Source organism: Citrus sinensis, chromosome 6 (genome assembly GCF_022201045.2).
Source record: "Citrus sinensis cultivar Valencia sweet orange chromosome 6, DVS_A1.0, whole genome shotgun sequence".
Taxonomy (NCBI): domain Eukaryota; kingdom Viridiplantae; phylum Streptophyta; class Magnoliopsida; order Sapindales; family Rutaceae; genus Citrus; species Citrus sinensis.
In genome coordinates this window covers 25789200-25816140 of record NC_068561.1, presented here as the reverse complement: position 1 = coordinate 25816140, position 26941 = coordinate 25789200, and the positions used below count along the sequence as shown (strand labels likewise).

At 36.1% G+C, this 26941-nt stretch overlaps 5 protein-coding genes across 15 annotated transcripts; 4 read left to right on the top strand and 1 right to left on the bottom strand.

Moving 5' to 3' along the window:
• The first annotated feature begins 1980 nt into the window (after positions 1-1980).
• LOC102619999 (cyclic nucleotide-gated ion channel 2) lies at positions 1981-8934 on the top strand. 4 transcript variants are annotated; one of them, XM_052443163.1, is made up of 10 exons: positions 1981-2152; positions 2269-2289; positions 2397-2964; positions 3531-3746; positions 3858-4138; positions 4329-4440; positions 4609-4842; positions 5036-5122; positions 5215-6494; positions 7010-7190. In XM_052443163.1, the coding sequence occupies exons 2-9, from the start codon at positions 2279-2281 to the stop codon at positions 5716-5718; spliced, it is 2013 nt and encodes a 670-aa protein (XP_052299123.1). In that variant the 5' UTR covers positions 1981-2152; positions 2269-2278; the 3' UTR covers positions 5719-6494; positions 7010-7190. The 4 variants fall into 4 exon arrangements, with proteins under 4 accessions (XP_052299123.1, XP_052299122.1, XP_052299124.1 ...); XM_052443162.1 differs by having other exon boundaries at positions 6896-7190; XM_052443164.1 differs by having other exon boundaries at positions 1982-2152; positions 2406-2964; positions 6896-7190.
• A 423-nt stretch (positions 8935-9357) lies between these two features.
• LOC102619721 (uncharacterized) lies at positions 9358-12313 on the top strand. Its single transcript, XM_006482640.4, has 6 exons — positions 9358-9786; positions 10553-10702; positions 10906-11164; positions 11244-11462; positions 11576-11718; positions 11800-12313. Exons 1-6 carry the CDS (start codon positions 9496-9498, stop codon positions 12097-12099), a joined length of 1362 nt encoding a protein of 453 aa, XP_006482703.1. The 5' UTR covers positions 9358-9495; the 3' UTR covers positions 12100-12313.
• A 3478-nt stretch (positions 12314-15791) lies between these two features.
• Positions 15792-19811, top strand: LOC102619126 (uncharacterized). 5 transcript variants are annotated; one of them, XM_052443481.1, is made up of 4 exons: positions 15792-16096; positions 17263-17334; positions 17523-18108; positions 18277-19811. In XM_052443481.1, the coding sequence occupies exons 3-4, from the start codon at positions 17526-17528 to the stop codon at positions 19599-19601; spliced, it is 1908 nt and encodes a 635-aa protein (XP_052299441.1). In that variant the 5' UTR covers positions 15792-16096; positions 17263-17334; positions 17523-17525; the 3' UTR covers positions 19602-19811. The 5 variants fall into 5 exon arrangements, with proteins under 5 accessions (XP_052299441.1, XP_006482701.1, XP_052299442.1 ...); XM_052443482.1 differs by having other exon boundaries at positions 15794-16096; positions 17523-17940; XM_052443480.1 differs by having other exon boundaries at positions 15794-16096; positions 17523-17940; positions 18109-19811.
• Positions 19812-20941: 1130 nt separating this feature from the next.
• Positions 20942-23823, top strand: LOC102616905 (EID1-like F-box protein 2). 4 transcript variants are annotated; one of them, XR_003065894.1, is made up of 5 exons: positions 20942-21045; positions 21222-21276; positions 22025-22806; positions 22901-22999; positions 23528-23823. XR_003065894.1 is itself a non-coding variant. In XM_006482628.4 (4 exons), the coding sequence occupies exon 3, from the start codon at positions 22041-22043 to the stop codon at positions 22785-22787; it is 747 nt and encodes a 248-aa protein (XP_006482691.1). In that variant the 5' UTR covers positions 20942-21045; positions 21222-21276; positions 22025-22040; the 3' UTR covers positions 22788-22806; positions 23528-23823. The 4 variants fall into 4 exon arrangements, 2 of the variants coding, with proteins under 2 accessions (XP_006482691.1, XP_015387113.1); XR_003065893.1 differs by having other exon boundaries at positions 22901-23249; XM_006482628.4 differs by lacking the exon at positions 22901-22999.
• Positions 23824-24438: 615 nt separating this feature from the next.
• Positions 24439-26637, bottom strand: LOC102617977 (uncharacterized). Its single transcript, XM_025099718.2, has 5 exons — positions 26369-26637; positions 25683-25756; positions 25472-25551; positions 24913-25064; positions 24439-24670 (listed from the first exon to the last, which is right to left on the bottom strand). The coding sequence occupies exons 1-5, from the start codon at positions 26493-26495 to the stop codon at positions 24612-24614; spliced, it is 492 nt and encodes a 163-aa protein (XP_024955486.2). The 5' UTR covers positions 26496-26637; the 3' UTR covers positions 24439-24611.
• Positions 26638-26941: the final 304 nt, after the last annotated feature.

Sequence of the window (26941 nt, the reverse complement as noted above, 5' to 3'; positions counted from 1 at the left end):
CAAAGTTGGAAGTGCTTTTGAAAAACTTGGGAGATGGTTCGTATAAACTGAATCCAAAAATTAAAAAGTAAACAAAAGATACGGCATTAATGCAAGTGACCAGCACTTTTGGGTACCCCACAAAAAAAAAATGTCATTTTTTATTTTTTATTTTTTATTTTTCTTGTAATTGCTTTCCGGGGCTCCCATTTGGATGGCTGTACGTACGGAAAGTTACATATGCTTTAGGAATCTTCCACTCAAATGCAAAGGAAAGAAACGATGTGTATTGACGAAGAAGCTAGCTAGCTAGCTAGCAAGGTATCACAAAATGCAGAGTTCAAATTCTCGATCGATGTCGTAATCACATATATGGGATAGAGATTCTTGTCTCGAAAAGCACTTTTTGAAAGTTGAGGACGACAATATTATATTTAATTATAATAACGTGAATCACAAGTCTGGTAGAAAGCACTTTTGCTTGCTTGGGCATCCGTTGCAAAGAAACTCGCAGCAGAAGCACTACTCATATGCAGCACATGCATCTTCAGAAGCAAATTTTGAGGACTGTTTTGTAACATTGTAAAAGTGAAAACACGTCAGCCCCACAAAAATGTTACAAAATCTTATTTTCATGCACGTAGGTCCAGGTAAATCTCAGAAAAGACAAATCTCCACAATTTTTTAATATATATAATCTGATATCTTTTACATTAAAAAAATGCGACAAGCTCTCTCAGAAAATATTAAAAACCTAGCGCAAAACGAGTCACGAGCGTTAATAACTGTGTAATATTTTTTAACATTTTCATCTAATAATAGTGTACCCATGAGAGTTTGTATTTTGCGTGTATTGCTCTGTTCCCCTATCTGAAATCAATAGTCCATTACTTCTCGCATAAACTACCTAATATGAACCTGAAAACTATAGCTACATATTATTATTAAATATTGGATTCTTATTAAAAAGGATTAATTACTCAAAATTATCATGCATTCAACAAAAAACAGTTTGTATTTCGTTGGGCCTCCTACCATATACGTACTTGCATTTTTAATTAACTTGTCCATACACGTTTAGCAATTTAGAAGCTATTGCCTTGAAGGTGGCTTCTATATATTGCAGCACCCGATGATCATGAAAAATAGATCATTAATACAATGTGATAACATATGATTACAACGTATGTACAAATGTACATATGTGTGTGTATACACTCTGCATAAAAACTAACTAGATAGGCAATTTATATATTTCAAATGCCTCTCTATTGGTAAGATCTATTACCAATCTTAAATTTTTTAATTTTAAAATGCAATCTAGATGATGTGACATTTATCAATTGAATGGTAAAATAATACAATTAATTTACTTTAAGTCTTGTTAAAAATTACTAACTACTCAATGAATGACACGTCATTTAGAATAGAAAATTTGGGATGTCCATCATCATTAATCTTTGTTATAATACATTACATTATACGTACATACAATTAAAGGGTATTTTCTTAAGACATGCATGACAAGTTTGTTTGAATTCATAATACACGGTTTTAAAGAATTATGAAATTAAAGAATTAAAATCACAAGGTTTTAAAAGTTTTTCGTATTTTCCCACACTTTAAAATCCTGAATTAGAATATATATATATAGTAGTTTTCCGGTCCGGAATCTTAAAGTACGGGAAAAGTCTGAGATTTAAAGACTTACAACTTGAAGCGCTTAAATCACACGGTTTATATATTTTTCCGGATATTCCCGCACTTTAAAATTTCGAATTGAATATGTATATAGTATGTACGTATATATGTATATCAATCAACTGATTAACTAATAGAAAATATAATAAAATAATGAATTTCATAAAGATATAATAATAAAATAATAAACTACAACAACTTTTATAATAATTTGATATTAAGTAAAAAGAGGGCATCAAAGGAGTGATTTGCTTTGGAACACGCGTTTCAGTTTATGCATGCCCGGCCCCTCCTAATCACATATATTTGGAAAGTTTATTAACTTGTTGAATAAGATTATTATAACCCAATTAATTATGACTAATAAAATGAGTTGTCTCTGTGAAGTTTAATGAGCACCATAATCCAAGACGCTCATGTGCGGTGATGATGGAGTTATTGCACAAATACAGCATATACAAACTCAGTAGGGGTAAGGCTAACATCTTCAAATTAATATTAAATATAGTGATTACCTAGCCTCTCCTAACTTGTTAATTCTTTCTCTCCCATCATCTCGTTCTGATCACACCCTCCACACTCCACAAGACCAAAGACAATGTTCTTCAGGTCATCTTCTTCTCTCTGAATTTTAATATCCCCCCCTCCCCCAAAAGGAAAAAAGAAAAAGAAAAGAAATTTAACATTTATTTTTCTATAATTTATTTTCTTGCAAGGTTATGCAGTCAAGGTAGATCAGATGGTAACCATAGCAACAACGGGGAGCACATAATTAAATTTGGTTCAATCATTGAGTACTGCAACGCATGCACCACTCAACCTGGCTTCTCCAGCTCCCACGCCCACCACCAACCCTCTGCTGCTGGATCACCCCTCCCCCAATCTCGACCCGATTATCAGACCCGGACCCGCATCTTGGACCCGCGCTGTGATTTCGTCCAAAAGTTGAACAGAGTTTTGTTGCTGGCTCGTGGGATTGCCCTGGCCGTCGATCCCCTGTTCTTTTACGTGTTTTCCTTGTACGTTGCGCCTGGTAGAGGTGGGGCCCCTTGTGTCTACATGGATGCTGAGCTGGCACTGATTGTGACGGTTATTCGCACGTGCGTTGATGTCGTGCATTTGTGGCACTTGTGGCTTCAGTTCAGGCTGGCTTACGTGTCCAGGGAATCGCTTGTTGTCGGTTGTGGCAAACTCGTGTGGGACGCACGTGCGATTGCTCGTCACTATGTCATATCTCCTACAAAATTTTGGCTTGATGTTTTTGTCATACTACCGATTCCTCAGGTTAGCTGTCAGCCAACCTTCTTTTGAATTTCAGCCTCAACGCATGCAGATGCAGTCCATTTAATATTTGTTGCCTCGTCATAATCTTATAACCGCCCCCTCACTATCGTATCATGTGTATACCCAAACATCTTATAATATGTAACGTCTTACATGTAATGTTTTATATGAATTTTCAATATATTTAGTTGTAAGTTTGACATTATCTGATGTTACTAGTTGATGTTATTCCGTTGTTGCTACAAGTGGAGATCTACATATCTCCATTAGATGATAATGCTAAAACACTTGAGAAAAAAATAAAAATTGTTCTCCAATGCAGACTTCAACATATTTAAAATAGTGTTGTCAAATTAAATAACAATAATTATTCTCAAAGTTAGATTTTGAAACGTGCAACGAAGATGATTTGATTAAATAAATACTAAGATCACGTATCCCTAATTTTGTCATCTTTTGTTTGGACTAATGTTTTGGATCTATTTGGTGTTTTGCCAAAAAATCAAGTATATTTTCTAGTTTGAACATCAATCTTGAGTTTTCTTTTTCCCCCCAAATTTTTGCAGGCAGTATTATGGCTGGTGGTACCAAAACTAATCAAAGAAGACAGAATGAAGCTGATTATGACGATACTTATATTAGTTATATTGTTTCAGTTCCTGCCTAAAGTGTATCACAGCCTCTGCTTAATGAGAAGAATGAGGAAGGTCACAGGGTACATTTTTGGTACAGTTTGGTGGGGTTTCTGCATCAATCTCATTGCCTACTTAATCTTCTCACATGTAAAAGGGTTACACTTAATCTTGTTCATTGCAGTAATTGAATCCCACAATTAGGCTCGTGGTTTTGGGATACAGAATCTACGCACATTTATTTATGTTTTTGATTTCCAGGTTGCGGGAGGGTGCTGGTATGCACTGGCGACCCAACGTATAGTTTCATGTCTCCAGCAGCAATGTGAGAATAGCAAAAGTTGTGATTTTCCTGTGTCTTGCTCAAAGGTGTATCATAAATCCGAGTTCCCGTTGGCGTTGATGGTCGGGAAATCATCGTGTTTAGATGATGATGGACCGTACAGATATGGCATATATGCGGCAGCTCTTCCTGTCATTTCTAGCAACTCCACTGCTGATACAATCCTTTATCCCATTTTCTGGGGCTTGTTAAACCTGAGGTAAGAAAACAACTAAGATTGCAGTTCTGTAATAACAAGCCTTATACTACAATTCTAATCCAAAACTATATACACATACATATATATGATACAGGATGCTACTGTTAATTCAGGACGTGAACGCTCACGTTATGCATTAAAATATTGTTAAAATAACATTAGGCATTAATTTATCTTTCATTCATTGCAGCTCTTTTGGCAATGAGCTTGAGCCCACAAGTAATGTGCTAGAAGTGATGTTTAGCATATGCATTGTGCTCTGTGGCTTGACACTCTTCACTTTACTAGTTGGAAATATCCAGGTGACATTTGAATTGATTTTCTCTAATGATTTCAAGTCATTCGGGTTTTACAAAATTCAGACTTAAATTGGACTTGAGCTCCACATATTATAGCTTATTTACATCACATTTAGTCCGATAATATAGACTTTTTTAAAAAAAAAAAAATTGAACAAAAAATTATTGAAGGTGTCGTTGCAAGTGGTAATGGCAAGGAGGAAGAAAATACAGTTGAGAAGTCGAGATATGGAATGGTGGATGAGGCGAAGGCAGTTGACGTCGGGTTTGAAGTGGCGGGTACGCCATTTCGAACGGCAGCGATGGGCAACCATGGGAGAAGATGAATTGGATTGGATTGAAGACTTGCCTCAAGGGCTAAGGAGGGACATTAAGCGTTATCTTTGCCTAGACCTTGTCAAAAAGGTACCACATACGGCAAAGTCACATAGCATTGTATATGTTCTAGACTAGCTACCAATTTCAAATACAGGATTTGAACAACTAATCTACTCTCTATTGTTTAGCGACTATATAACGTTGTTGAGCACCGACGCGCCACTGGTAGAATAACTTACTCTAGAATTTGTCTTTTCAGTTCTAATATTTTGGCATGTAGGTACCTCTTTTCCATTGCTTGGATGATCTTGTTCTTGACAATATATGCGACCGAGTCAAGGCCCTTATATACTCCAAAGATGAAAAGGTAAAGTACGAACTTGGACTGCAAAATTAAAATCAAGCTATGTCTCAAACTACTGTGAATTAGACTTTTATAATATACTCATGTCGTCGCAGATAATAAGAGAAGGGAACCCTGTGTCAAGAATGGTGTTCTTAGTCCGAGGCCGCATTAAACGTAGCCAAAGCCTAAGCAAAGGCAAGCTAGCCACTAGTGTACTCGGCCCTGGTGGCTTCCTGGGGGATGAGCTGCTCTCATGGTGCCTCCGCCGGCCATTCAAGGACCGGCTTCCGGCATCCCCGGCAACATTTACTTGCATGGAATCAGTAGAGGCATATGGCCTCAATGCGAGTGACTTGAGGTACATTGCTGATCATTTTCGGTACAAGTTAGCCGATGAGAGGCTTAAGAGAATAACAAGATATTACTCATCAAATTGGAGAACATGGGCAGCTGTGAATATACAATTTGCTTGGAGGAGATACAGGATTAGAATTAGAGGCGGTACCGCAGAAAATGTGAGTCATGTAATGGGAAACGAAATTGAGGGCATTGAACGAAGGCTTAGAAGGTATGCTGCTATGTTCATGTCAATTAGACCACACGACCACCTTGAATAAATGCACCAACTGTTGCATTCAACAATTATAATGGTTACTGAGGACTGGATCCGGGGTTGAAAGAATTTTTCGGATCTATGTGTTAAAAGAGGTGTCGTATAGTTGTTGTGAGTTGTAATCAATGGCTATAAAGAACCACCTTTTTTTTTTTTTGATAATGTCGAGCGGTTTTATAGATAAAGCTACAAATGTTATTCTCTATCGAATATGTAGATGCAAATTTAATGATTCTGACAAAAAATAAAGTTAATGATTTAAGAAACTTGAGCATATTTCTGGTTATAAATACCACATATGTTACGTAGTATTGAAAATAAAAAATGAAAAACCAATAAAATTATAAACGACCCTTTTCTCATTGTATTTGTAGCTGCTATTACTATGTATAAAGGTCGTAAATGGATATGAATGAATAAGCCAACTCAAGCAAAGCAGCATTGAAACGTCATCGTTTTGGAGGATGTCGACAACGACGTCGTTGTCATTTTCCTTAATAACTACCACAAGTAGTTGAAAAAAATAAAAAAATAAAAAAATAAAAAAGAAAACGAGCCATTCGAACGCAACCCACGAAACCCAAAACTTCTCTCTAAAAAATAATAATTGAAAAAAAGAAAGAAAGAAAAATCAGAAACAAATTCTCATTTTGATTTTTTCTCATCTGCTTCTTCAACGAAGCTCAGCTCAGCTCACACGTATATAGCAAGAAACAGACAGGGAGAGAGAACTTGAGGGTTCACTCAACCCCCTCTTCGTTTTCTCTCTCCGATCACGCGGTAAGATTGCTACTTTTTATTTTCATAAACGTTGAATATGTACGGATCTGTTGTTAATTATAATATCATTTTTTTCAATTTTACTCCATTTTTTTTTGGGTTCTTTGTTGATTTGTAGTTGGGTTTCGTTTTATAAGTTTAACTAAGGGTTCAATCGTGTATTATTTTTTTTTAAGTTTTAAATTCTGAAGGTTATTTTTTTGTCTGATTCTTGGATTTAATGATTCTAGTTTTGGGATCATTTATGCCAAAATTTGAAATTTCTGCGTCAAATTGTTAAATTTGTTGATTATGGTTTTAATGTTTGTGTTCATTGTTGAAATTTATGCCAAAAGTTAAAATTTCTGTGTCAAATTGTTAAATTTGTTGATTATGGTTCTAATGCTTTGTTCATTGTATAGTTCTTGTGTTTAGCTGGGATAGATGAATGATGATGGATAAAAATGTGTTAAATCTTGCTGAAGCTGGACTGATCATGAAGCTTATTTTAGCTAAATCACATCTCTGATCATTAGGCGGCAAGTGATGTAGTCCATGCGTTACCTTGAGATGACCCGCCTAGGTTTTATACTCCTCATAGAATGTGACGGATTGCAGATTGAATCCTTCTCTTTTGTTCCAAACTAATGGATTCTTTGTATGAATATTCACAGTTAATTTTGAAGTAATTATCTATAAACACGTTTATTCATATTCTTTCACTTCTTTCTTGAGATTCTAAGTATCCCTGTAGGCTGTTATCAAAAGGGAAAAAAAAAAAAAAAGTACCCCTATAGATTGATAATGAGTCCAAGTATTTGAATCTCGGGATTTTGTGGGTTAGAGGCTCACCAATTAAACATATAGTCCTAAATAGATTTCATCGTTTTTCTGTCTTGGTTTTTCATTAAATTTTCTAAAGTTCCTTTTTGAATTTATATTTCAGTGTTTCGGTTTGAAGGTTTGATTGCTTTTGACTATTACATTATTTCCCTGAGGAAGGCATAAATTTAGTGTTTTTGTCTCCTAGAGGGTACTACATAATGGAATCTGGATAAGATTTTATTGCTTTGGCATTATAGCAAACAATGTGAAATATTTCCAAAATTTAAGCACAGCCTTTACTTGGCGTATTCTTTCCAGGTTCCCTTTTAAGTGCGAGCACTGTGGGAAATTTGGCAGAGCATTTTCTTAGGGTTTGTGATGATGGTTATTGGTTTCTTTTCTGAAGTTCAGCTGCTGCAACCCTAGCAAGTGATGTTGTTTGTATAGTCGTCTCTTCCAAACTATCGAAATGTGGAATTTTGCATCCACTTGTTTAGCTGGAAATGTTGGAGTGAAAAATGACTCCCTAAAGGCTTCTGAAGCTGCTTCAGAATGCTCGGATGATGATGTATCTTCTGTTGTTAGCAGAGAGGAAAGTCTGGAGTGCCCGATATGTTGGGAATCCTTCAATATGGTTGAAAATGTGCCCTATGTTTTATGGTGCGGCCATACCCTTTGTAAAAACTGCATCCTAGGATTGCAATGGGCTGTTGTGAAATTTCCCACCTTACCAGTTCAGCTTCCCCTCTTTATCTCCTGCCCATGGTGCAATCTCTTGTCTTTCCGTGTTGTTTACAAGGGAAACCTCAAATTTCCTCGCAAGAATTATTTTCTACTTTGGATGGTTGAGAGCATGAACGGTGACAGAGTGAAGTCTCATTCTGGTTTCTGTGAAGATCCTCAACCAGCCTCATCATCAAGCAGCAGTTCTACCTTTGGAAATCAACTGAACCGTGGCAACCACAGGAGGGGACAACATCATCATCATCATTATCATCATCATCCTGAGCCAGCTGGATCAAACCGTGATCACCTTCATGCTACTAATTATCTTACTGTGGAGAGAATACATTCTTCCTTGCGGAAGTCTTTGATTTTCTTTGTTCATCTGACAGCCAAGTTCCCACTGGTCGTCATATTTCTTCTGATTGTTGTGTACGCAATACCTGCCAGTGCAGCTATCTTGGCCCTGTACATACTCGTCACCATTCTGTTTGCTCTTCCATCATTTCTAATTCTTTACTTTGCATATCCTAGTTTGGATTGGCTTGTAAGAGAGATTGTCACCTGAGCTGCTATTGGATTTTTGTTGGTCAACACTGTGAATAGGAGTTTGCACCTACAAGATGGCATGCCTTATTACAACTGTCATCAACTCTATAATTTGTCGACTTCCCTAGTGTTACATCCGAAGTCTTTGATGTCCTGAACCTCAAATGCTTCGAGGATGTGGCTTATATGATGATGCCTGTGATGTCCTGAACCTCTAGAGCTCTGGGAGCCTAGAGTTGAAATTGTTTAGTAGAACATGCCTTCTGTAGCTCAAATTCTTGTTTGTAATGAGATTGGTGTTGTGTTAATTAAAGCTATGTAATGATTCTGTCCAAGCTATGGGATCTGAGAGTTTGAGATGGAATTATTGGAATTTTTCTTTTTGGTTTTTTTCTCCCTCTGTGATCTGTGTGGTGGGCGGATCACCAGGCTGCAGATTGTCCGTTTACCGATATTCGTTATTTATATTTCTTACTGCAGCATTAGCGTGGCAAATGAATGTTTCGACCATCAGTCATTGAAAAAGTGATTACAATGAAAACTCTACATATCAATATTTTATTGTGCAAATGACTGGTAAATTAGAAGTGCAGTGGACTTTTCCTGTAAGTGGCCCCTAATTTCTAGAGTAGCCTCATAAATATAGAATCAATAATGCTCAATAGTCATTACTCCAATTCTCTTCGACTAATCCAAATTTTCCATCTTTTTTCTTAATTGTTTCTTGTCATCCACAATAAATAAAAATTCCTCAAACAATCCACCTAGGACAATCCATCTATGAATCTAACATAAGCCTCCACGTGTAAGAATCACAGCCTGGAGATTCAACGTTTGTGTGCTGTTAACGTTACAACCACGCTGCAAACTAAACTCAACTCTCTAGTCGTTAGCAAACGATACACAAATAGCAAAGTTACCAAAAATGGCAGCAGCCATTGCTGTTTCTTCTCCAAACCCAACAATTCTACAGAACCTAATTGCCATTAGAGACTCAAGTTCAGGTTTCTTCGGTGGGACCTTAAATGGTTTCTCTTTTCAGCTGAAAAGCAGAAGCAGAAAGAGAGATATAAGCACTTTGGTTGTTGCTTCTTCTGCAGCTGCTGGTGATATAACAAGAAGCAGTAAAAGTGACAGTGGCAGGTTTTATCTTAACTTTACTGGGTTTCCTTTCCCTCTAGGCCCTTTTCTCAATAGGCGCACTATTAGAACTGAGGTTTGCTTCTTTATCTCCCGCTTTGGCTTTAATCAGATTTTAATGGTCATTAGATTTGATGTGGGTTCATGAATTAAGTGAAAACAAATGTTCTAAGAATTAATAAATATGTGAAAATACATATTCTCGTATCAATGTCAATGATGAGACTCTTACCTCCCAATTAAGCTTCTTATTGGTCTACCTGTTTGTCGAACATAATACTACTACTAGAGCTAAGTTTCATGTCTCATGTTCGATTTCTTCTACGTATAAACACTATTTCAATTATTTTAATATTTTGGTTGACTTTCGGGATCTCGTCCGAATCCACGTTTTACTTTAGAGGCCAATTGAGTCTTGTATTTAATATTTGTGCTGAAACTCTTACCTATGAGTTAAGATTTTGGGTCTAGAGGTTTCTTTAGTAGTCAATTTGCTTCTTTGTTTCTATACTTGGACTTAGGACAAAGCCATGGAGTTGCTCTAACAGTCAATTTGCCTGTTGTTGCTACACTTTTGACTTGTGAAGATTTGCTTGATAGTTGAGGAGTCTTGGAAGGAGACAACAAATCATTGACCTTTGTGATGTACAGATCCTTTGATCATAAAGATGCCAAGCAGCTTGCTGAAGTTGATTCTTAGTTTGATATAAAAGGATTCTATTGTACAGATGTAGCAAATTGTTTCATGCATTTGGATAGATAATGATCATTTGTTGATGTACATTGTAGCCTCAGTTCTGCTTGTCTTATACTAAAAATCTTGACTTTGGTTTCTACTTTAGGTTGTAAAAGGCCGGATATGGCTATTTGAACAAGAGCAAGCATTAGGATTCAGCAGCGTCTCCACTAACATCCGAATGACAGTCATCAAACTCAAATCTGGAGGATTATGGGTCCATGCACCCATTGCTCCAACTAAGGAGTGTATTCAGGTTCTATCTCATTGTGCCACCCTGAACACTAGAAAGAAAATTTGATAGCATTTGTAATCTTAGGTCATGTGAGATTTATTAGCTTGTTTTTTGTCTAAAAACCAGGTTTTCAAAGTTGAACAAAAAGAAAATCTTTTTCAGCTGTCATGCTGTAATATTCTTGGGATGCCTAATTTAACTAGTGACTTCTCAAAATTTTCCAGCTTGTGAAGGAGCTTGCAGCTCCAGTAGAGTATATCATCCTGCCAACATTTGCTTATGAGCACAAAATTTTTGTTGGCCCCTTTTCGAGAAAGTTCCCGCGGGCTCAGATATGGGTTGCACCTAGGCAATGGAGTTGGCCCTTGAACTTGCCGCTGGCCTTTTTTGGGATTTTCCGCGCCAAAACCTTGATAGATGAGGATTTATCAACCCCGTGGGCTGATGAGATTGAACAAAAGGTTTTAAGCTCACCAGAAGTTGGTAAGAACTGCATTTTCCCCTGCCTCAAACTTCAATACACTGCATCATAGTGTACTTATTTGCTTGTGATTTATTTCAGGGATTGGACCTTATGTGGAGGTTGCTTTCTATCATAAACCTTCAAGAACACTACTCGTTACTGATGCTGTCATCTTTGTCCCAAGAAAGCCACCCGAATGCATTAGCAAAGAGTCATTGTTAGCATCCGCAAAGAATGGTCTGGCAGTGAAAATTCTTAGTAAAGGCAAGGAGGTTCCTCAGGAGCCTGTAGTTGACAACCCGATGAATCAACAGAAAGGTTGGTTCTCCATTCCATTTCAAGTCATATACCAGTTCAATGCTGATGCAACTTAAAACATCAGTAAGTATTTTATGACAAAGAAACTAAATCAGACTAATTTCTTGTTGAAGGGTGGGAAAGAATGGTTCTCCAAATCTTGTTCCTTGGTCCTTCCAATCTGTTGGAACCTAATGCTAGCTTTGCTCAGATGTCACAGAAGCTGATTGTTTCACCTATTGTTAAGACACTGGTTTTCAGCAAAGTCCCTGAGAAGGTAAAGACACCTACTGTTTCACCTTGCACGTATATTTAAATCCAAATAGTTTAACACCTCACTTGATTCTTAAAACTATAGGTCAGGGATTGGATTGATCGTATTGTATGCGACTGGAGGTTCAGGAGAATAATCCCAGCTCATTTTGCAGCTCCGATAAATGCAAGCAGGTCTGATTTCTTAGCTGCATTTGCATTTCTCGATGACCTTCTGGGTGAACGCTACGTTACTCGACCTTCACTCTCCCTTCTCTTCACATCACTCATGGGAAAAGCAGCTAGTTATTTCCCTCCAGATGACATGAAGACATTATCATCCCTTGATGAGTTTTTAGTCTCAGTTGGTGCTGTCAAGAAAACTGTCTCAGGCCAGAAACGATGATCAGTTTTTCAGCGTAAATACTCACAAACACATACTTGTCTAGGATATAATGGAATTTTTCTTCTCTTTTTATCATTGTTCTGTATATTCACATTTGAAGAAAGGGAAGTAAGGCCACTGGTAGTGTCGTAATGTTTTCAAATTTAAATTATCAAAAAAATGCAAATAGGAAGAATCATGTATATATTTATATTTTTTGGGTTCCCCTTAAATACTTGTATGTTCATAGTCAAACAGAATATTTTTCTTGAAGTAGAAACATCATCAATTTGATAACTGCACTTTTTGGCTCGAGATAAAGTTTTTTTTTTTATAAAAAAAAAAACTAAAAGATGGAAATATTAAATATTACATTTGATTGATATTACAATGAGAAGTGTGACAGACCCTTTAAAATTAAAAATGGCATGACTAGAACAAGGAGATCTATTATCAAATATTTAAAAGAAAATCTACCATCACATTAAAGTCTAGGCTTCACAATTTGGTTCTTTGGCTATTTATTAAAGGTCGTTGAAACTTAAAAAGTTAGGTTAGAATAACTATGGTGTCACAACCTCAAAATTTAAGTGGTTTGAAAATAATGTGCTGTGTTTAAAGTAAGAAGCGGAAAAAAGATTTTAAAGGCAAGGCGTTAAAAATAATAATAAGTAATAAACTTTGATTTTCCTCTTCTGTCTTGGTTGGTGACTTGGTGTTTAGCAAAGAATGGAATTTGTACAGAAAATCCAAAGAAGTGAAGGGCCTTTGAAGAAAGAAAGAGAATACTGTAATAGTAAACTCAAAATGGAATTAAAGCTTTTTGGTTCACCTAATTCGTGGTTGGATGGTCAGCTTCCTCAACCAAAGCCACCAACCATTTTGATTTTGTAATTATTGGTTTATTTACATTCTTCTCACACATGTATACTCCTGTATCTGTTGCACGCGTGACACGACTTTATATACTCTGTGTTGAAAATTTAAATGAACCAAACATGCAAACATCAGGTGACAACATTAACATCCAATGGGCTCGTAACCTTTTACAACTCATGCACTCAAGGTGAGTTTAAGTCCCAATTGATTCTCCTCTCAATAAACTTGAGTAAAAATATATTTGTCTCTTCATTATTCGGAGTAAACTAGATATCACTTTAGTATTAAATTAATAAAATTATTAAAATAAATTCTGATTGATTTTTAATTATAAATATTAATAGAGCTCTAATTAAATCATTGAAAAGAAAATGCTAGACACTGGGCATGGGTCACGATGGAAACTAGAGAATCCAAGGAGATTGAAACTATTACTCAATTGTCATTTTCTTTCTTTGTTTAATTATTTGCGTTGCAGTGTGGCCATAACTCTGTCATGTCAAAAGCATATTTTGAGAAATGATTAAAGATCACTTGCCAAAAACTTTTTCCCCACGGCCAGAAAGATGCACAGGCTTTTAGCTTTCTCTCGGAAAAGGCCATTCGTTCTCCTCCTCCTTTAAGTTTGTGAGATGATCCCATGCCGAATTGCCAAGCACTTCATTCAGAAAGTCCTTTCCACGTTTGCTTCCACAGGCAGGAATAGAGGCTCCGCTCCAATGAGCATGTCTAAGAGTTTGTGTTAAAATTGTAGCCAAAGCACGACAAAATAAATATACCCAAAAGAATTAATAAATGAAGAATCAAATATTTTGTTTTTTTCTTTGAAATTTAGATTACCATTAGAGATTAACTCATGGTTTAAATCCAGCAATTTGGCTCGAAATACAGGCGAGCTAGATCTATCTCACTTTTAACACTTAAATATTTACTAGAGAAGATGAATTTAGAAAGAGTGATGATAGAGTCACAAATTTTTGTATAAATTTATTTTGTACAAACTAACGTAGCATTAATTCATTGGTTGAATAAAAATATAAAATAATAAAAACAAAACATGTGAGCTAAGTGATATTTAATTCAATTAATTTTATCATGACACATGAATTTGTACAAAATAAATTTGTATATTAATAATAACAAAAAATAAAAATTCAACAGAGAGAAGTTGGCACGTTCCGTTGACATAAATTCGATTGCACCTAGTTGGCATGTTCTAGAGAATTTGGATCTATCTCGCTTTTTTCATTTTTATTTTCAATGTCGTTTTTCTAGTCTAATTCAAAGAAACGTGGGGTGGCTCTATTTAGTCTTTTAATATTACGTTTTAGTATACCTTATGTCTTAAGACAATTATTTATTTCTAACGTATAATTCATCTAACGAAAATTTTTATTCTTTAAAAAAATGAATTAGACGAATATGTATGTATAAAAAAAAAAGAAATCAGAATAACAACATGAAAGTAACACGTAGTACCGTATTTCTTTAGATTAATTTCGATTTCATCCTCTCGTAAAATGATAATTTTTAAAATACTTCTTAAATTTTTGTAAAATCTTAAACTTAGGCCGCATTTGTCTTTTTTGGTCTGCAATTTGAATATATTTGAATTAGTCTAAATTTTTAATAGAGCTAAATGTTTAAATTTAAATGATATGTTTATTTTTTTTTCTGAATAGCTAAAAATAAATGTTAAGTTTTTTTTTAACTTAAAAAATTTATATAGAGATGTGTAATAATACTAATTATTAAATCTTATTTAGATAATGATAAAAATTAATTAATTAGACATGGATATTTTAAAAAATATATTTTAATGATATCATTCAGACTTTTTAGGTTAAGAAAAAAGTTAAAAAAAATTAACTTAATAATTTAATGATTGAAAATTTTTATTAAGTTGAAAAAAAAAACTTTATGAGTTAATTGATTAAAATTAAATCAATTAAGTCATTCAGTCAAAAAAATAAATAGCCCCTTACTCTTGTTTTTATTAAGAAGACTAAAATTTTTCATCCACGCCCCAATACCCATAAAAAAAAAGAAAAAAAGAAAAAAAAAGAAAAAGTGTTTGGTTTGATTGGAAAATTGATGAGATGTACATAGCCAATGAAGATTAATATCTTTAACGGAAAGTAATAAACAAATGAGACGAAGGCTTAGAAATAAAGAATCTGAAATTCTGAAACTGTATGATTAAAAATAAGTTGTTGGATATCAACCATTAAAAAAAGTAAACATTATAATTAACAAATAACACGACCGACTCGACCGAACCAAATCTAAAATATAAAAAGAATAAAAAAAACAATATGTTAAGAGGATGGACACGCGTTGTCCAACATCTGTCGCTTGCTTCGGAAAATCTATTATTATTATTATTATTAATATGGACATAAAATCTGTCAATATCAATGCACGGGATATCTTTACATTTTAAGAGAACAACCATATAATAAAAAATTATAAGGATAAATCTAAAATGACGTCATTTTGCCTGAGTTTAATTATTATTTTTAATCAAACTCAAGTCAAGATGACGTGTTTTTGATTTCCCAATTATTTATTTATTTATTTATTTTATTCACAAAATCAAATACTAACTGGAGTACTAAACATAAATTTACCAGACGGATGCACTGATACCATTGGCTATAATTATAATATAAGCAGCACCCACTAAATTAATTAATTAATTAATTTTAAGATAGCATAATTTTATATTTTTGTTTTAGATATAAATTAAAAATAAGAGTCGAAGTTTTAGTGGGATTATTTGTCGCACAACGCAAAGCATGATATAATATAAATTTGGTTTGGTTTGGTTTCTCTCAAGTCTGTCTGTCTGAATACAAATTACAAAGTCAGCACTCAGCAGCAACAAACGCGGCAGCCGCTAGCAATAGCAAGGAGCCCCCACCACCACTCCAGAAACAAAACTTCACAAACAGCAACAAAACAACAGTTGCTTGCACGATCTCTCAAGCAATTAACTCACACAAACAAAACTACAACCCCAAAACAGCATTCAATCACTATATTATTATAATAATAATAATAATAATAAATTCCTCTTTTCTTAGCTTTCTGGGTAAGCAGAAGCAAGCCAGCAACAGGGCAAAAGCAAAGGACAAAGGTAATGCTTCACTTTCTCTTTTATAAACCCCTTTTTGGCTCAAAAAGCCATGTGAGTTTCGGCTTTTGATTTCTTTCGCCAAATGGGTTATCTTCAAAATGTGATTTTGGCGATGCCTTTTGGAGTTGCAGATGAGCTCTTTTTTTATGTCGTTTTGTTGGTGCGTTTAACTTTTACTTGATTATGGTTGTTTTCCTATCACGCTTGTTCTCGATATTTCTGTTTGTTTATTTATGCAATTTCTTTTTTCGATGGGCTTCTCTTTGATAGCAATAAGATGCTGCTGGTTGATAGATTTAGGAGTGTAAACGTTTTTTTTTCCCACTCTTTTTTTTTTGGTCTTCAATAAAGGTTAATACTTGTTGCATATATGAGATGTTATGGTTGTGATATTGCTTTCTTTAATTGGTGCAATGGTGCTTTTGGTTTTTTTCTTTTGTTTTTTTTTTTTGGTGGTAAATTGATTGTTTTTGATTGCTTCTATTATGCTTTTCTCAATGCAATCTATTTTATGTTCTTTTCCCTCTTATCATGATTTGCTACAGCATTGCTTTACAGTGATCGTAAAAGTTTGTGCTTTCATCTTTTTCATTAAACAGTGAAACTTGTTTGTTCAATTTGTTGCTCTGCAGGGGTTTAGAGGTTCAAATGTATAATTCCTTCATATGGTTGAAATGAATAAAATTGCTATTCTAGGTGAAATTTTGGTTGGTTCTTGTTAGTTGTGGATTTTTCAGCAAGACATTAATGAGAACTATCTGCATAGATTTCTTCTTGCACAGAAATGAAGACTGCCAAATGCTGAATGCTATTGCCCTTTACCTTTTAAGCCCTGCAAAAACACTTTTGAAAAATTCTCTTCATTGTTGTTTGTTGTGGAGGTGTTTGGTTTTCTCCGTTAGTGTTGCCAAATCTAATGAAAGCAAGCAGTTCAAGAGCTTTTTATATTTCTTTACTGTTCCTTGTCCATGGGCCCTGGAAAGATAGTAAGAATTGATTGTACTCTCTCCAGAAGTTTCTATTTCTTCTCGGTTTCCAATCTTGCCGAAAACTTATGATTGTTCTTTAGTTTTACATGGTATAAAATCCAATCACAAGCAGAGTTTGCTATTGATTTTTAAGGTATATGTAATGCTTACTTATTTATTTATTTTTTCATATTTTAGGTTGAAGTTCCTCGAGACTTTGTTCTAGTTCCAAGCCGTTCTTCATTCACAATATTGTTTATTTAGATATCGGTGAGTTCTCTTCCCAGTACTTTTATATTGCTGTCTACTTAAGTCCCGTTTGGGACTGCTGCGCTCCCTCAGCAGTCCCAAATGGGGCCTTAATTTTGCGGATTTTTACTTGATATCTTGCGTACATGTAAATCTACTCAAATTGACCTTCATAAAATATTTCTATTAATTTTCGGGTTTGCACCTAGTTGATGGCTGAGGAGAGTGGTGATTTACCGATGACTCCGGAAATAACCAAGCCCAACGAAGGAAATTCAAGAAGAAACTCTATGGGAAAAGCAAGTTTTTCAAACAGTGGAGAAAAAGTTCTTCCTCGTTATCTCAGAGCCTCCACTGGTTCTTGTCACGATTTCTGTAAATATGGGAGAAAACATGCATCTGAAGCCAAGGAAAGGCGTCCTATTCAGAAAAGGATCATAAAACCAGCGCCTGACAGCCAAAGTCCAACTGTGACTGTGACAGTGCCTGAGAGGAAGAAGACATCTGTGGTAAAGTCTGATCCTTCTCCCTTCTTGAAAAGTTCGTTAGATATCCCTGAGGCCGAGATCATCAAGCAGGAAGTATCTACAAAATCGCCATATGTTCAAAATGTTACTGCAACATCAGGTGGCCAAAATCCCGTTAACAGTGAAGGCCATTCCGGGATGAAGAAGACAGCAGCAGCCAACCTCAGAACTTCTCTCAGACCAAAAACCCGTTTATCTGAGGCTGAGATCATCAAGCGGGAAGTATCTACAAAATCACCATATGTTCAAAATGTTAATGCAACATCAGGTGGCCAAAATCCCGTTAACAGTGAAGTCCATTCTGGGATGAAGAAGACGGCAGCAGCCAACCTCAGAACTTCTCTCAGACCAAAAACCCGTTTATCTGAGGCCGAGATCATCAAGCGGGAAGTATCTACAAAATCACCATATGTTCAAAATGTTACTGCAACATCAGGTGGCCAAAATCCCGTTAACAGTGAAGTCGATTCTGGGATGAAGAAGACAGCAGCAGCCATCCTCAGAACTTCTCCCAGACCAAAAACCCGTTTATCTGAATCCCCTAAATTCAATAGGCAGGAAGTGTCATCATCTTCTGAGAAGGTTAATGTATCCTCAAGAACTGTTTCATCAAAATCTAAAGAAACAAATGCCTCTTCTATGAAGCTGAAATCTCCGGTAAAGAGGCCATTGTCTTTGCCTGATCATTTAGGAGGTTTAAGTGGTGGAAGAAACAGTGACATCAACAGTGGAAAGAAGATGGGGCAGCCTAAAGTAGCTGTAAAGAAACCACTAACTTCCCTTAGACTTTCATTGCCATCCCCAAAGGCATCATTTTCTCCTAATTCTTCTAACATAGCTGTAAAGAAAGCCCCAGCCTCCCCAAGACTTCCATTAGCATCCCCAAGGGTATCATTGTCTCCTAAACCTTCTATCTGTAGAATTGCAAGCCTAAATTCAAGAAAGCACAAGAGTGTGAAAGTTGTGTCTCCTCTGAAGAACCAGGGCAAGGTCAAAAATGCTGAAACTGAGCAATCTAAGAATGAGCTGAAGCAGGCCAACAATAATGATTTGGTTCATGAAAAGACTCTGTATGTCATCAAGATGGAAACTGAGAACAAATCCTTAGAATCTGATCACAGTGCAAGTTGTGCTACTGAATTATCTCCATCTCCTTCATCCTTGTTACCCAAATGCATCCCAACATCTCCATCATCATTGTTACAGAATGAAGAAGATAAAGAACAGTCTGAGTATACGGAGACCGAAGCAGAAGATGACTATCTTTCTGAATCTGAATATGAAGAAAGCATGAGCGTGGATGGAGAAGAAAGTTTGGGTGGCGAACACCAGGGTAAACCTAAAAAGTATGGGATGGTTCATTCTGAGGACAAGGATTCTGAAGCAATGAAATTGCATTTTAGGAGGGGAAAGATTGTTGACATTCAGTCTGAGAGCAATTGTCCAAGGAGGCTTAAGTTCAGGCGAGGAAGAGTACTGGGTCAGAATCAAAATCTCAAAGCTGACAGTAGAAGAAGCTTCAAGAAGAGAGGAGTTGATGATGAGATGAATAGCACCAAACCTCGTTCACAAAAAGTTGTTTTGAGGCATCAAGATGTGCAGGGGAAGAAAGATTCCCAGGTTCTGTTTAACAATGTCATCGAACAAACAGCAAGTAAACTTGTTGAAACTCGGAAAAGTAAGGTTAAGGCCTTGGTGGGTGCTTTTGAAACTGTGATCTCCCTCCAAGAGAGCAAACCTTCTGCAAATGTCCTCACCTAGAGTTTGAAGACACCTTCATTAACTGTTCTTTGTTTCTTTATTTTGAGGAAGAATGGAAAGGAATAAATATAAGGTTGTACATGGAGAATTGAATTGACGAGCTAATGGAACTTCAGTTGTGTAATTGCTTCAGTTGAAACAAGTAGAGTTGTTTCAGTACTGACTTTGACTTGCTTCGTATACAATTTGCTGGAGGGCGTGTTTCATTTTCTCTTCGAATTCGTTTGATTCACGTCTTGTGAATAAAACAAATATACTCATCTTTTCCTTTTTTTCTTTTTGGGGGGGGGGGGAGTACAAAATCTTCCTGACTATGAATTGCTTGTTGGTTTGCTATATGCTGAGTTTTCTCCTCTTGTAATATGATGGCTGACGATTGATTTTTGTATATTATTGCTTGTTGCATGATCGTTTCAAGCGCCGAGTTGTCTGTTTCTTTGATTAAGAAGAGTCTTTTCAATCTTTTCGTATGACCATGGCCATCCTTGGTGGTGAAGATGTCAAAAAAGTTCAATCCTTCAAAACTGATGTGTTCTTACCTTTACGGCTTTACAGTTTAGCTTAAGTTTTTGGATCGAATGTTAATTTAAAATGGTATTAGAGACTGTTTTGATTAAATCCCTTTGATTAGATCAATTATATCTGTGCATTTAAATTCAACCATTTTTGCGCCTAGCGGGATTGAAATCAAACACTGAAAAGAAAGACAAAGCAACATCAAACTTAAGATATACACAGGCTTGCACTGTTCCAAAAATCCTGAACCGAACCTGTTTGTTCAGTTTAGACAACAAGTTGATTAGGGCATGTTTGCCACCTCTAGTTGCATTCTACAGCTGCAACAACCCTTTGTTGGTTCAGAATTTCACCCGTAGTAACGTACTATATACAGTTAAAATCGCAGGATACGCACGCTAAAACCGAAGGGAAAAGGAAGATGGCCAATGAACAGGTGACACACACACAAAAACAACATCTCACCAATATAATAAAAAATTCACATAATGACACATGGAAAAAAAAGGTGGGGTTTTAGAATCTCTCTGTGGGCTGTACAGCAAGCACTTCCGCATTGGCCTCGCATTACGGCCGGACGCAATCACACAAAGCATGTATATATTTTAAAACAAACAACAGTGAAAAATGGTGGGTGACACCCAAGCATGTCACAGTCATTTGTCTAAAGTGACCGCCAATCATCTCACTGACAAATACCAACAGTGGTTCCCACACTCAGTCTTTGCTGGCGCCACATAATCACCGACGTGTCACCATGCAAACGTGACGTGAAACCACTTGTCAGTTACAAATATAGAAAACAGACGAGTGACTTTATCCCTGTCCTTCAATATTTAGTATTTTCTTCCTTCTATGTTGAAGCCCAGAGTTTCTTTCCTCTCTCTCTTCACTGCCATTTCTCTGCATTTGCTCTCCTCCTTCCTCTGTAAGTCTAATTTTTTCTTGACAATTTACCCTTTTGAAATTTGTATAATTTTCCAACTCGTCCTTGCATGTAACTTTTAAATTTCTCGCATTTTTGTTGGCTTAGTTTTAGGGAATTTTTGGTTTGATACTTAGCACATGTTGAACCCTAATCTGGATTCATTTTATTTTGTGCAGAGACGAGTTTTATTGGGTTCTGAGGACATGCAAAGGGGGAGCTTCATGAACTGAGGTGAAAAATTCTGGTCTTGATTGCATGCTCATTACGATCTAGTTCAGTTTCAGCTTCTCTGCCTTTTTTGTGTTTGATTTTGATTTAAGGTAGGTTGCTGTAAGCTTTTTTTTTTTTTAATTTTTTTTCTAATTGTTGATTTAGTGGTATTGAGTGAAGATATGAAATGCGTTCTCTTTGGTTTAATTGACTCTTCGGAGTTTCTTCTGGACTCTTCAGAGTTTTCATGTAAAGGGTATTTGGACCTGAGGTTTTTGCATTGAGTAACATGCATTGATAATCTAAGATAATTTGCCTATCTTTTGGTTTATAGTATCTAAATTTTGTACCAAAAATCCTAATATAGAATGGTACAAGCTCTTTGAAAAGGCTGTAATAGATGGTAATAAGTAAGTAATAAGACATTCAGCTGGGAATTCAAATATTTTTGAAATTTTGAAGTCATTATTCTTCATTTTACAATGCGCGGGAGTGAAGTTAACTTGCTGCATTGCATGACTTTATGTTGTTTTTTGTTTTTTGTTTTTTTAGTCCCTTCTCTTGGTTAGGCTTTAGTTTTGTTCAATTCATTCAAGCACTTTGTCTCTGATCTAAAGTTCATTGCTTACTTGGCGTGGTTTATTGCATGAGTTCGAGTTCATCATCTTGTGGTACTTTGTTTGTTTCCGATATACGATACATGGCAATTGATATAAGTCTTTTGGCATGTAAATCTAGAATTTAAGATCACTGCTTTTTCTCATGCTAGGTGGAGAGTGGAAACAATGATTCTAACCAAGCAGTACCGCTGCGTACACTCAGCAAGCTGTCAATGCACAAAAGGACATCTTAGTGAAGATGTGATTTTCCTAGTATTTCAACACATGAACTGGAACCCTAAGACTATTGCTGCTTTATCCTGTACATGCAAATGGTTTGATGATCTAGCCAAGAGAGTATTATGGAAGGAGTTTTGCCGAACAAGGGCCCCAAAGATGATGGTTGATCTGCAATCTAGTGGAAGTCACAGTGTGGATGGGAACTGGAGGGCACTAGGGAAGCTGCTTATTTACTGTTCAGGATGTAAGAAGGGTGGCCTGTTCAATAGCATTCAGATCCCTGGTCATTTTGTGAACAAAACCAGGTTCTCTAGGACATCAGGAAAGAGCTTCCTTTTGCCACAATGCAGAACTGATGTGTTATATGTCTCTGATCCTTGTGAGCATCTTGACCAAGGGGAGGAAGGAGATGTGGGATTCTTCCGTGGAGTTTTCAAGTCGTTCCAAATGTCAAAGGTTCGGAAGATGCTGATTAAGAGAGGGGCCCAGCTTCATCCAACAGAAGCATGTCCTTATTGCAAAGCAAAGTTGTGGAGCATGTTACAAGCCAAAATGATACCACAGAGTGCCAGCTGCAGGTTGGGTGCTTATGAAGATTGCATCGAGTATTATGTGTGCCTCAATGGACATATGCTTGGGATTTGTTCCCTCTTACCCTTATCTGATTCAGAGGAGGTATCCGAGCCAGAATGATAGTTGGGAAATATCCTAGGTACCTCAGAATTCCCATTTCATCTATATCTCTGTGTCATGCAATTTAATTTTTTGATGAGATTTGATTTGTGAAATATTTTGGAAAATTCTAGTACAAAAGTAGGAATCATAAAAGGGCTGAAATTCGTGGTCAACTCAAATTACCTGATTTTCGGTGTTGTGGATATCTTGGTTGGGTCATGCTGGTCAAGGTAAAATCTTTGAAATGGTGCACCTTTCGAGTTGAACCTTATCTACAAGTGCTTGCCGTTGTCAACTCTTGGCAGGACACGTGATTTCTATACTAGGTCCTGCATGTAAAATTTTACCTGTGCAAATAGGCATTTGTAAGACTTGTTGACAGCACTTAGAATTTTGTTGCAATGAGAAGAATAAGCATCCTTGATGATGCCAGCTATAAGCATTTTCTCGGGCTAGCTTTGACATATGATAGATGACAATGTAAGTGTTAATTCTTTTTCCTGCTGCATTTTCTAGGCCACTATAGCTGCAGTCTTTATTTTCACATGGAAAATTCAAAAACTAGTGGAAAAAAATGATATTAATCAATTTGCAAGTTTGAAATGATCTTTTTTTTGTTTTTCATCTTGAAAAGTAGACAGTACCTACTTTTAGGGTAACAATCATGCATAATGCGAATGGTATAGCTTCTGTAAGTTTGTTCGTTCATTAGGTTTGTTAGCCTGACAAAACTACTTTTTTTTTTGTTTACCAAGCAGGCATGTATTTAGTCTCTCCAGTTGGACCCCGATAAATTTTGAAAAGTGATACTTCGATAGCTATTCAGCCAACTTCCGTGTCCAGAAGCTGAACCCAACCATCTGAATCATCTGGTCTCAACTTCCTAATGTGCAGTGAAGGTTTAAATTCAAGTTGTAATCATTTCTTTTCAAAACATCCGTTAGAACAGGTTTTGTGAACCATGTAATACCATGTACATTTGTGGATGTCACAGTTACATATGTGTATTGGATGATCTGCAATAATAATTCATACAACTTACTATTTACGGTAATTGGTTTACAGTAATCATTTGCCTTACAAGATGTTTTAACTAATAGTAATATCCTCGACAAATCTGAATCCAGGTTAGGAAACTGTAATCAATTATATATGTTTAAATGAATGTGGATTCCAATTTGTAACCAGTAATCAAGTTGCAGGGAAGAGGTGAGTTAACAGATTCAAGTATGTGCATTTGTGTTCTTCTCTTATTAAACTTTGATGCTGGGCTCATAACGCATCACTGGAGTCTTCTTCCTATCTTCTGCGTTTTCAACTCATCTCCTGCATCTGATCAGGAATGTGGACATCGAGGGCCTGAATATATGCCTCATATACCTCGTAGTCTGGATCTACCATTTGTTCATATTACCCTTGCCCAAGCTGCTATATTGCTGTGGCAATGTGGCGCACCACTGCCCATGACGCTTTTTTGTCGGTCTGGAATGTAGCTATCACAGATGCAGTCGTTTTTTGCTTCGTTGTAACCACTTGCCAGTTTGTGCCAAGATTTGCATCATCTATGCTTTTGAGCTCCGTTTCTATTTCAGCCAAGCTTTACTACTCGCTTTGAAGAATTTGAGTTTGGAATATTACATTTAAGGCAAATATTTTGGACACGGAACCATTACGCTAACCTGCGTGATATGCATTTTTCAGATATTATCTAGATGTCTTGTTAGATACGGTGGTAAAAGGACCCAAAAGCATCAATTACATGAAAAGTAAGCAAGAAAATCCATTTGCTAACTGAGAATACAATGAACCGGACACAGTAGCTGCTTTCCATGCTGTAAATGTTTACACATCCTCTTCTGCTTCAATGTCCAATCCTGATATGCGCATCTTTCCAATGTTAACTGCACATTTTCCAACTTCAGTCAGGGATTGAACAACATTTTAAGCTGCATACTAAAAGAAAAAGAAGCACGTAAAAAGGAAATATGGGCCAGTTAACACTGGAAGACAGCATCACTCCAACAAAGCACATCTTGGGAAGAAAATAAAACTATACTACTTGATTTGATATGATAATCACATTCGCACTGATAAATGCCCAGAGCCCGCTAGCCTCAGGAAGGTATAGAAGGTTAATACATACCAACTGCATCCAGACCAGCTAATTTTGGCATGTACTGTTTGATATGATCTTCCGCTACTTTCTCAGCTTTCAGTGTTTCACATTCAAAAGAAACCGCAATCTTGTTCTTCTCTTGCTCTTGTTCAACCATTCCAGAAACATCTTTCTCCCAGCTGTCGTAAAATGAGGCTTTTGTTAGCAAAAATACTTTTTTCAGTAGAAATAACCACTGGTGATTAATAAGCTAATTAAAAACAAAATCAGTCACATGATACTTAAAAAAAAAGGAAAAGAAAGTAGGAAAAAGTTGACATTTATACAGTGATCATAATATATCATCAAATCAAGGTCATTTCGGTCAACCCATTTCATGTGTGAAGTTTATAGCTTAGATTTATTCAGCCATTCTTTTCGATATTCAATGTATACTAGATTTTCAAATTAAAAAAAAAATGATAACCGATAGTCAAACTGATAATGGTAGATACAAAACAATAAGATGGTAAGATATTGCTGGTGAGAAAAAAAGGAAAAAAAATTGACATAAAAAACAGGAGCTAGGTATTCCAACATGGCTTACCCATGAGCGTGATTAATGTTGTTGAACCGAGCAGCATCATGGCCTCTACACTCCACTATAACATCATGTTCTTTCTTTTTCTGCCATGAAGAGAAGAAGTACAGAACGTTGATGGTGGAAAGCACAGCTTTAATACTCACTAGACAAAAAACTATAACAAATTAAAACTTTTTGAAGATAATATCAAGTAAAGAAAAAGTTGCCGATTTACATTGTAGTCTATGATTGTGAGCTTGATCAACCGGTAATCCTCTCCCCTGCTGCACTCCCTTTCGCAAGCCAACTCTAAATCAACAAATAAATTGATTTCATAAACAAATATTTGATATTCCACAACTTTCCAACATTGAAAAAGTAATCCTAAACCTTGCTTGGTTTCTAATGTTATGCACTACAAGTGTATGAAATGATTTCATAAGCAGATACTTGACATTCCATAGGTTTCAAATGTTGAAAAAGTTATCCAACACATTGCTTGGTTTCTGGTGTTATGCATGACCAGTTTGTGAAGACTATGCAATATTTACAATTCAAGCAAAATCAACTAAAGATACATACATACAGCAGAAGTTCACATTGCCAAAACCACATTATCAAATAATATCAACATTATCAAATAATATTGATCATGCAACTGGTAAACCATATGATGGAACAATAAGCATAATACAGAAAACTAATAATTGCTATCTAAGAATCCAGACGAAGTAACAAACCCATTAACAAGCACTACATGCTACACATGCATGATTATCACACCAAATTTCATGCTCCTAAAGAATAAAACTGGATACAAGAGCTATTCCGAACAATGCTAAACACAAACATAAGCACCTACATCAAGATAAATACACACAAAACGAACACATAAAAATTGAGAGAGAGAGAAGCAAGTACCAGTGCCATGAAGGCCATAGCAGATAGAGCGAGGAAGTTGGATAAAGTGGCCAGAAATGGACCCATTTGGCAATAATGCTATCGATGCTACTCCTTCCTTGACTTCCTCCTCTTTCACTCTCTCCATTTGTTCCTCTTCTTCCCCTTCCTCTGGCACCGCCAATTTTTATTTTCCAAAACGGAATAACTAAATAAAAATCTCCAATTGCTAAGGAGCATTAAAAAGATAAAATTCATGTAAGATCAATTTTGAGCCATTAAACATTAGTTTAGATATATATATATATAATTTTTTATCAATACCCATTAACTGAAAAGAGAAAGAAACTTACCCACTACTTAAAAATCGAACCTTCTGTCAGCAAAAGCAAATTGGGTTGGAACACTGATGGTTAAAAAAGACGCGTTTCTCGTTTTCTCGAATAAGACGGACAAGAACTTCCGGAGTCAAAACGACGACGTTCAGCTTTAGTGCTTCTAAGAAAACAAAGCCCACGCCCCAGCGGCAGAGTCTTTGCTCTCGCTTTCACTTTATAGTTTATTGCAAATATCTGACTCTTTTCAGGTAACGAG

Excerpts from the sequence above, each read along its gene's own strand:
- LOC102619999 (XM_052443163.1), top strand. Across the intron at positions 2,965-3,530 it reads TCATACTACCGATTCCTCAG|GCAGTATTATGGCTGGTGGT; the intron begins GTTAGCTGTCAG and ends AAATTTTTGCAG. Across the intron at positions 5,123-5,214 it reads TATACTCCAAAGATGAAAAG|ATAATAAGAGAAGGGAACCC; the intron begins GTAAAGTACGAA and ends ATGTCGTCGCAG.
- LOC102619721 (XM_006482640.4), top strand. The coding sequence starts at position 9,496 with ATGGCAGCAGCCATTGCTGTTTCTTCTCCAAACCCAACAATTCTACAG. Across the intron at positions 10,703-10,905 it reads CAACTAAGGAGTGTATTCAG|CTTGTGAAGGAGCTTGCAGC; the intron begins GTTCTATCTCAT and ends AAAATTTTCCAG. Across the intron at positions 11,165-11,243 it reads TTTAAGCTCACCAGAAGTTG|GGATTGGACCTTATGTGGAG; the intron begins GTAAGAACTGCA and ends GATTTATTTCAG.
- LOC102619126 (XM_006482638.4), top strand. The coding sequence starts at position 17,526 with ATGGCTGAGGAGAGTGGTGATTTACCGATGACTCCGGAAATAACCAAG.
- LOC102616905 (XM_006482628.4), top strand. The coding sequence starts at position 22,041 with ATGATTCTAACCAAGCAGTACCGCTGCGTACACTCAGCAAGCTGTCAA.
- LOC102617977 (XM_025099718.2), bottom strand. The coding sequence starts at position 26,495 with ATGGAGAGAGTGAAAGAGGAGGAAGTCAAGGAAGGAGTAGCATCGATA. Across the intron at positions 25,552-25,682 it reads TCACAATCATAGACTACAAT|AAAAAGAAAGAACATGATGT; the intron begins GTAAATCGGCAA and ends TCTTCATGGCAG. Across the intron at positions 25,065-25,471 it reads AACATTAATCACGCTCATGG|CTGGGAGAAAGATGTTTCTG; the intron begins GTAAGCCATGTT and ends ATTTTACGACAG.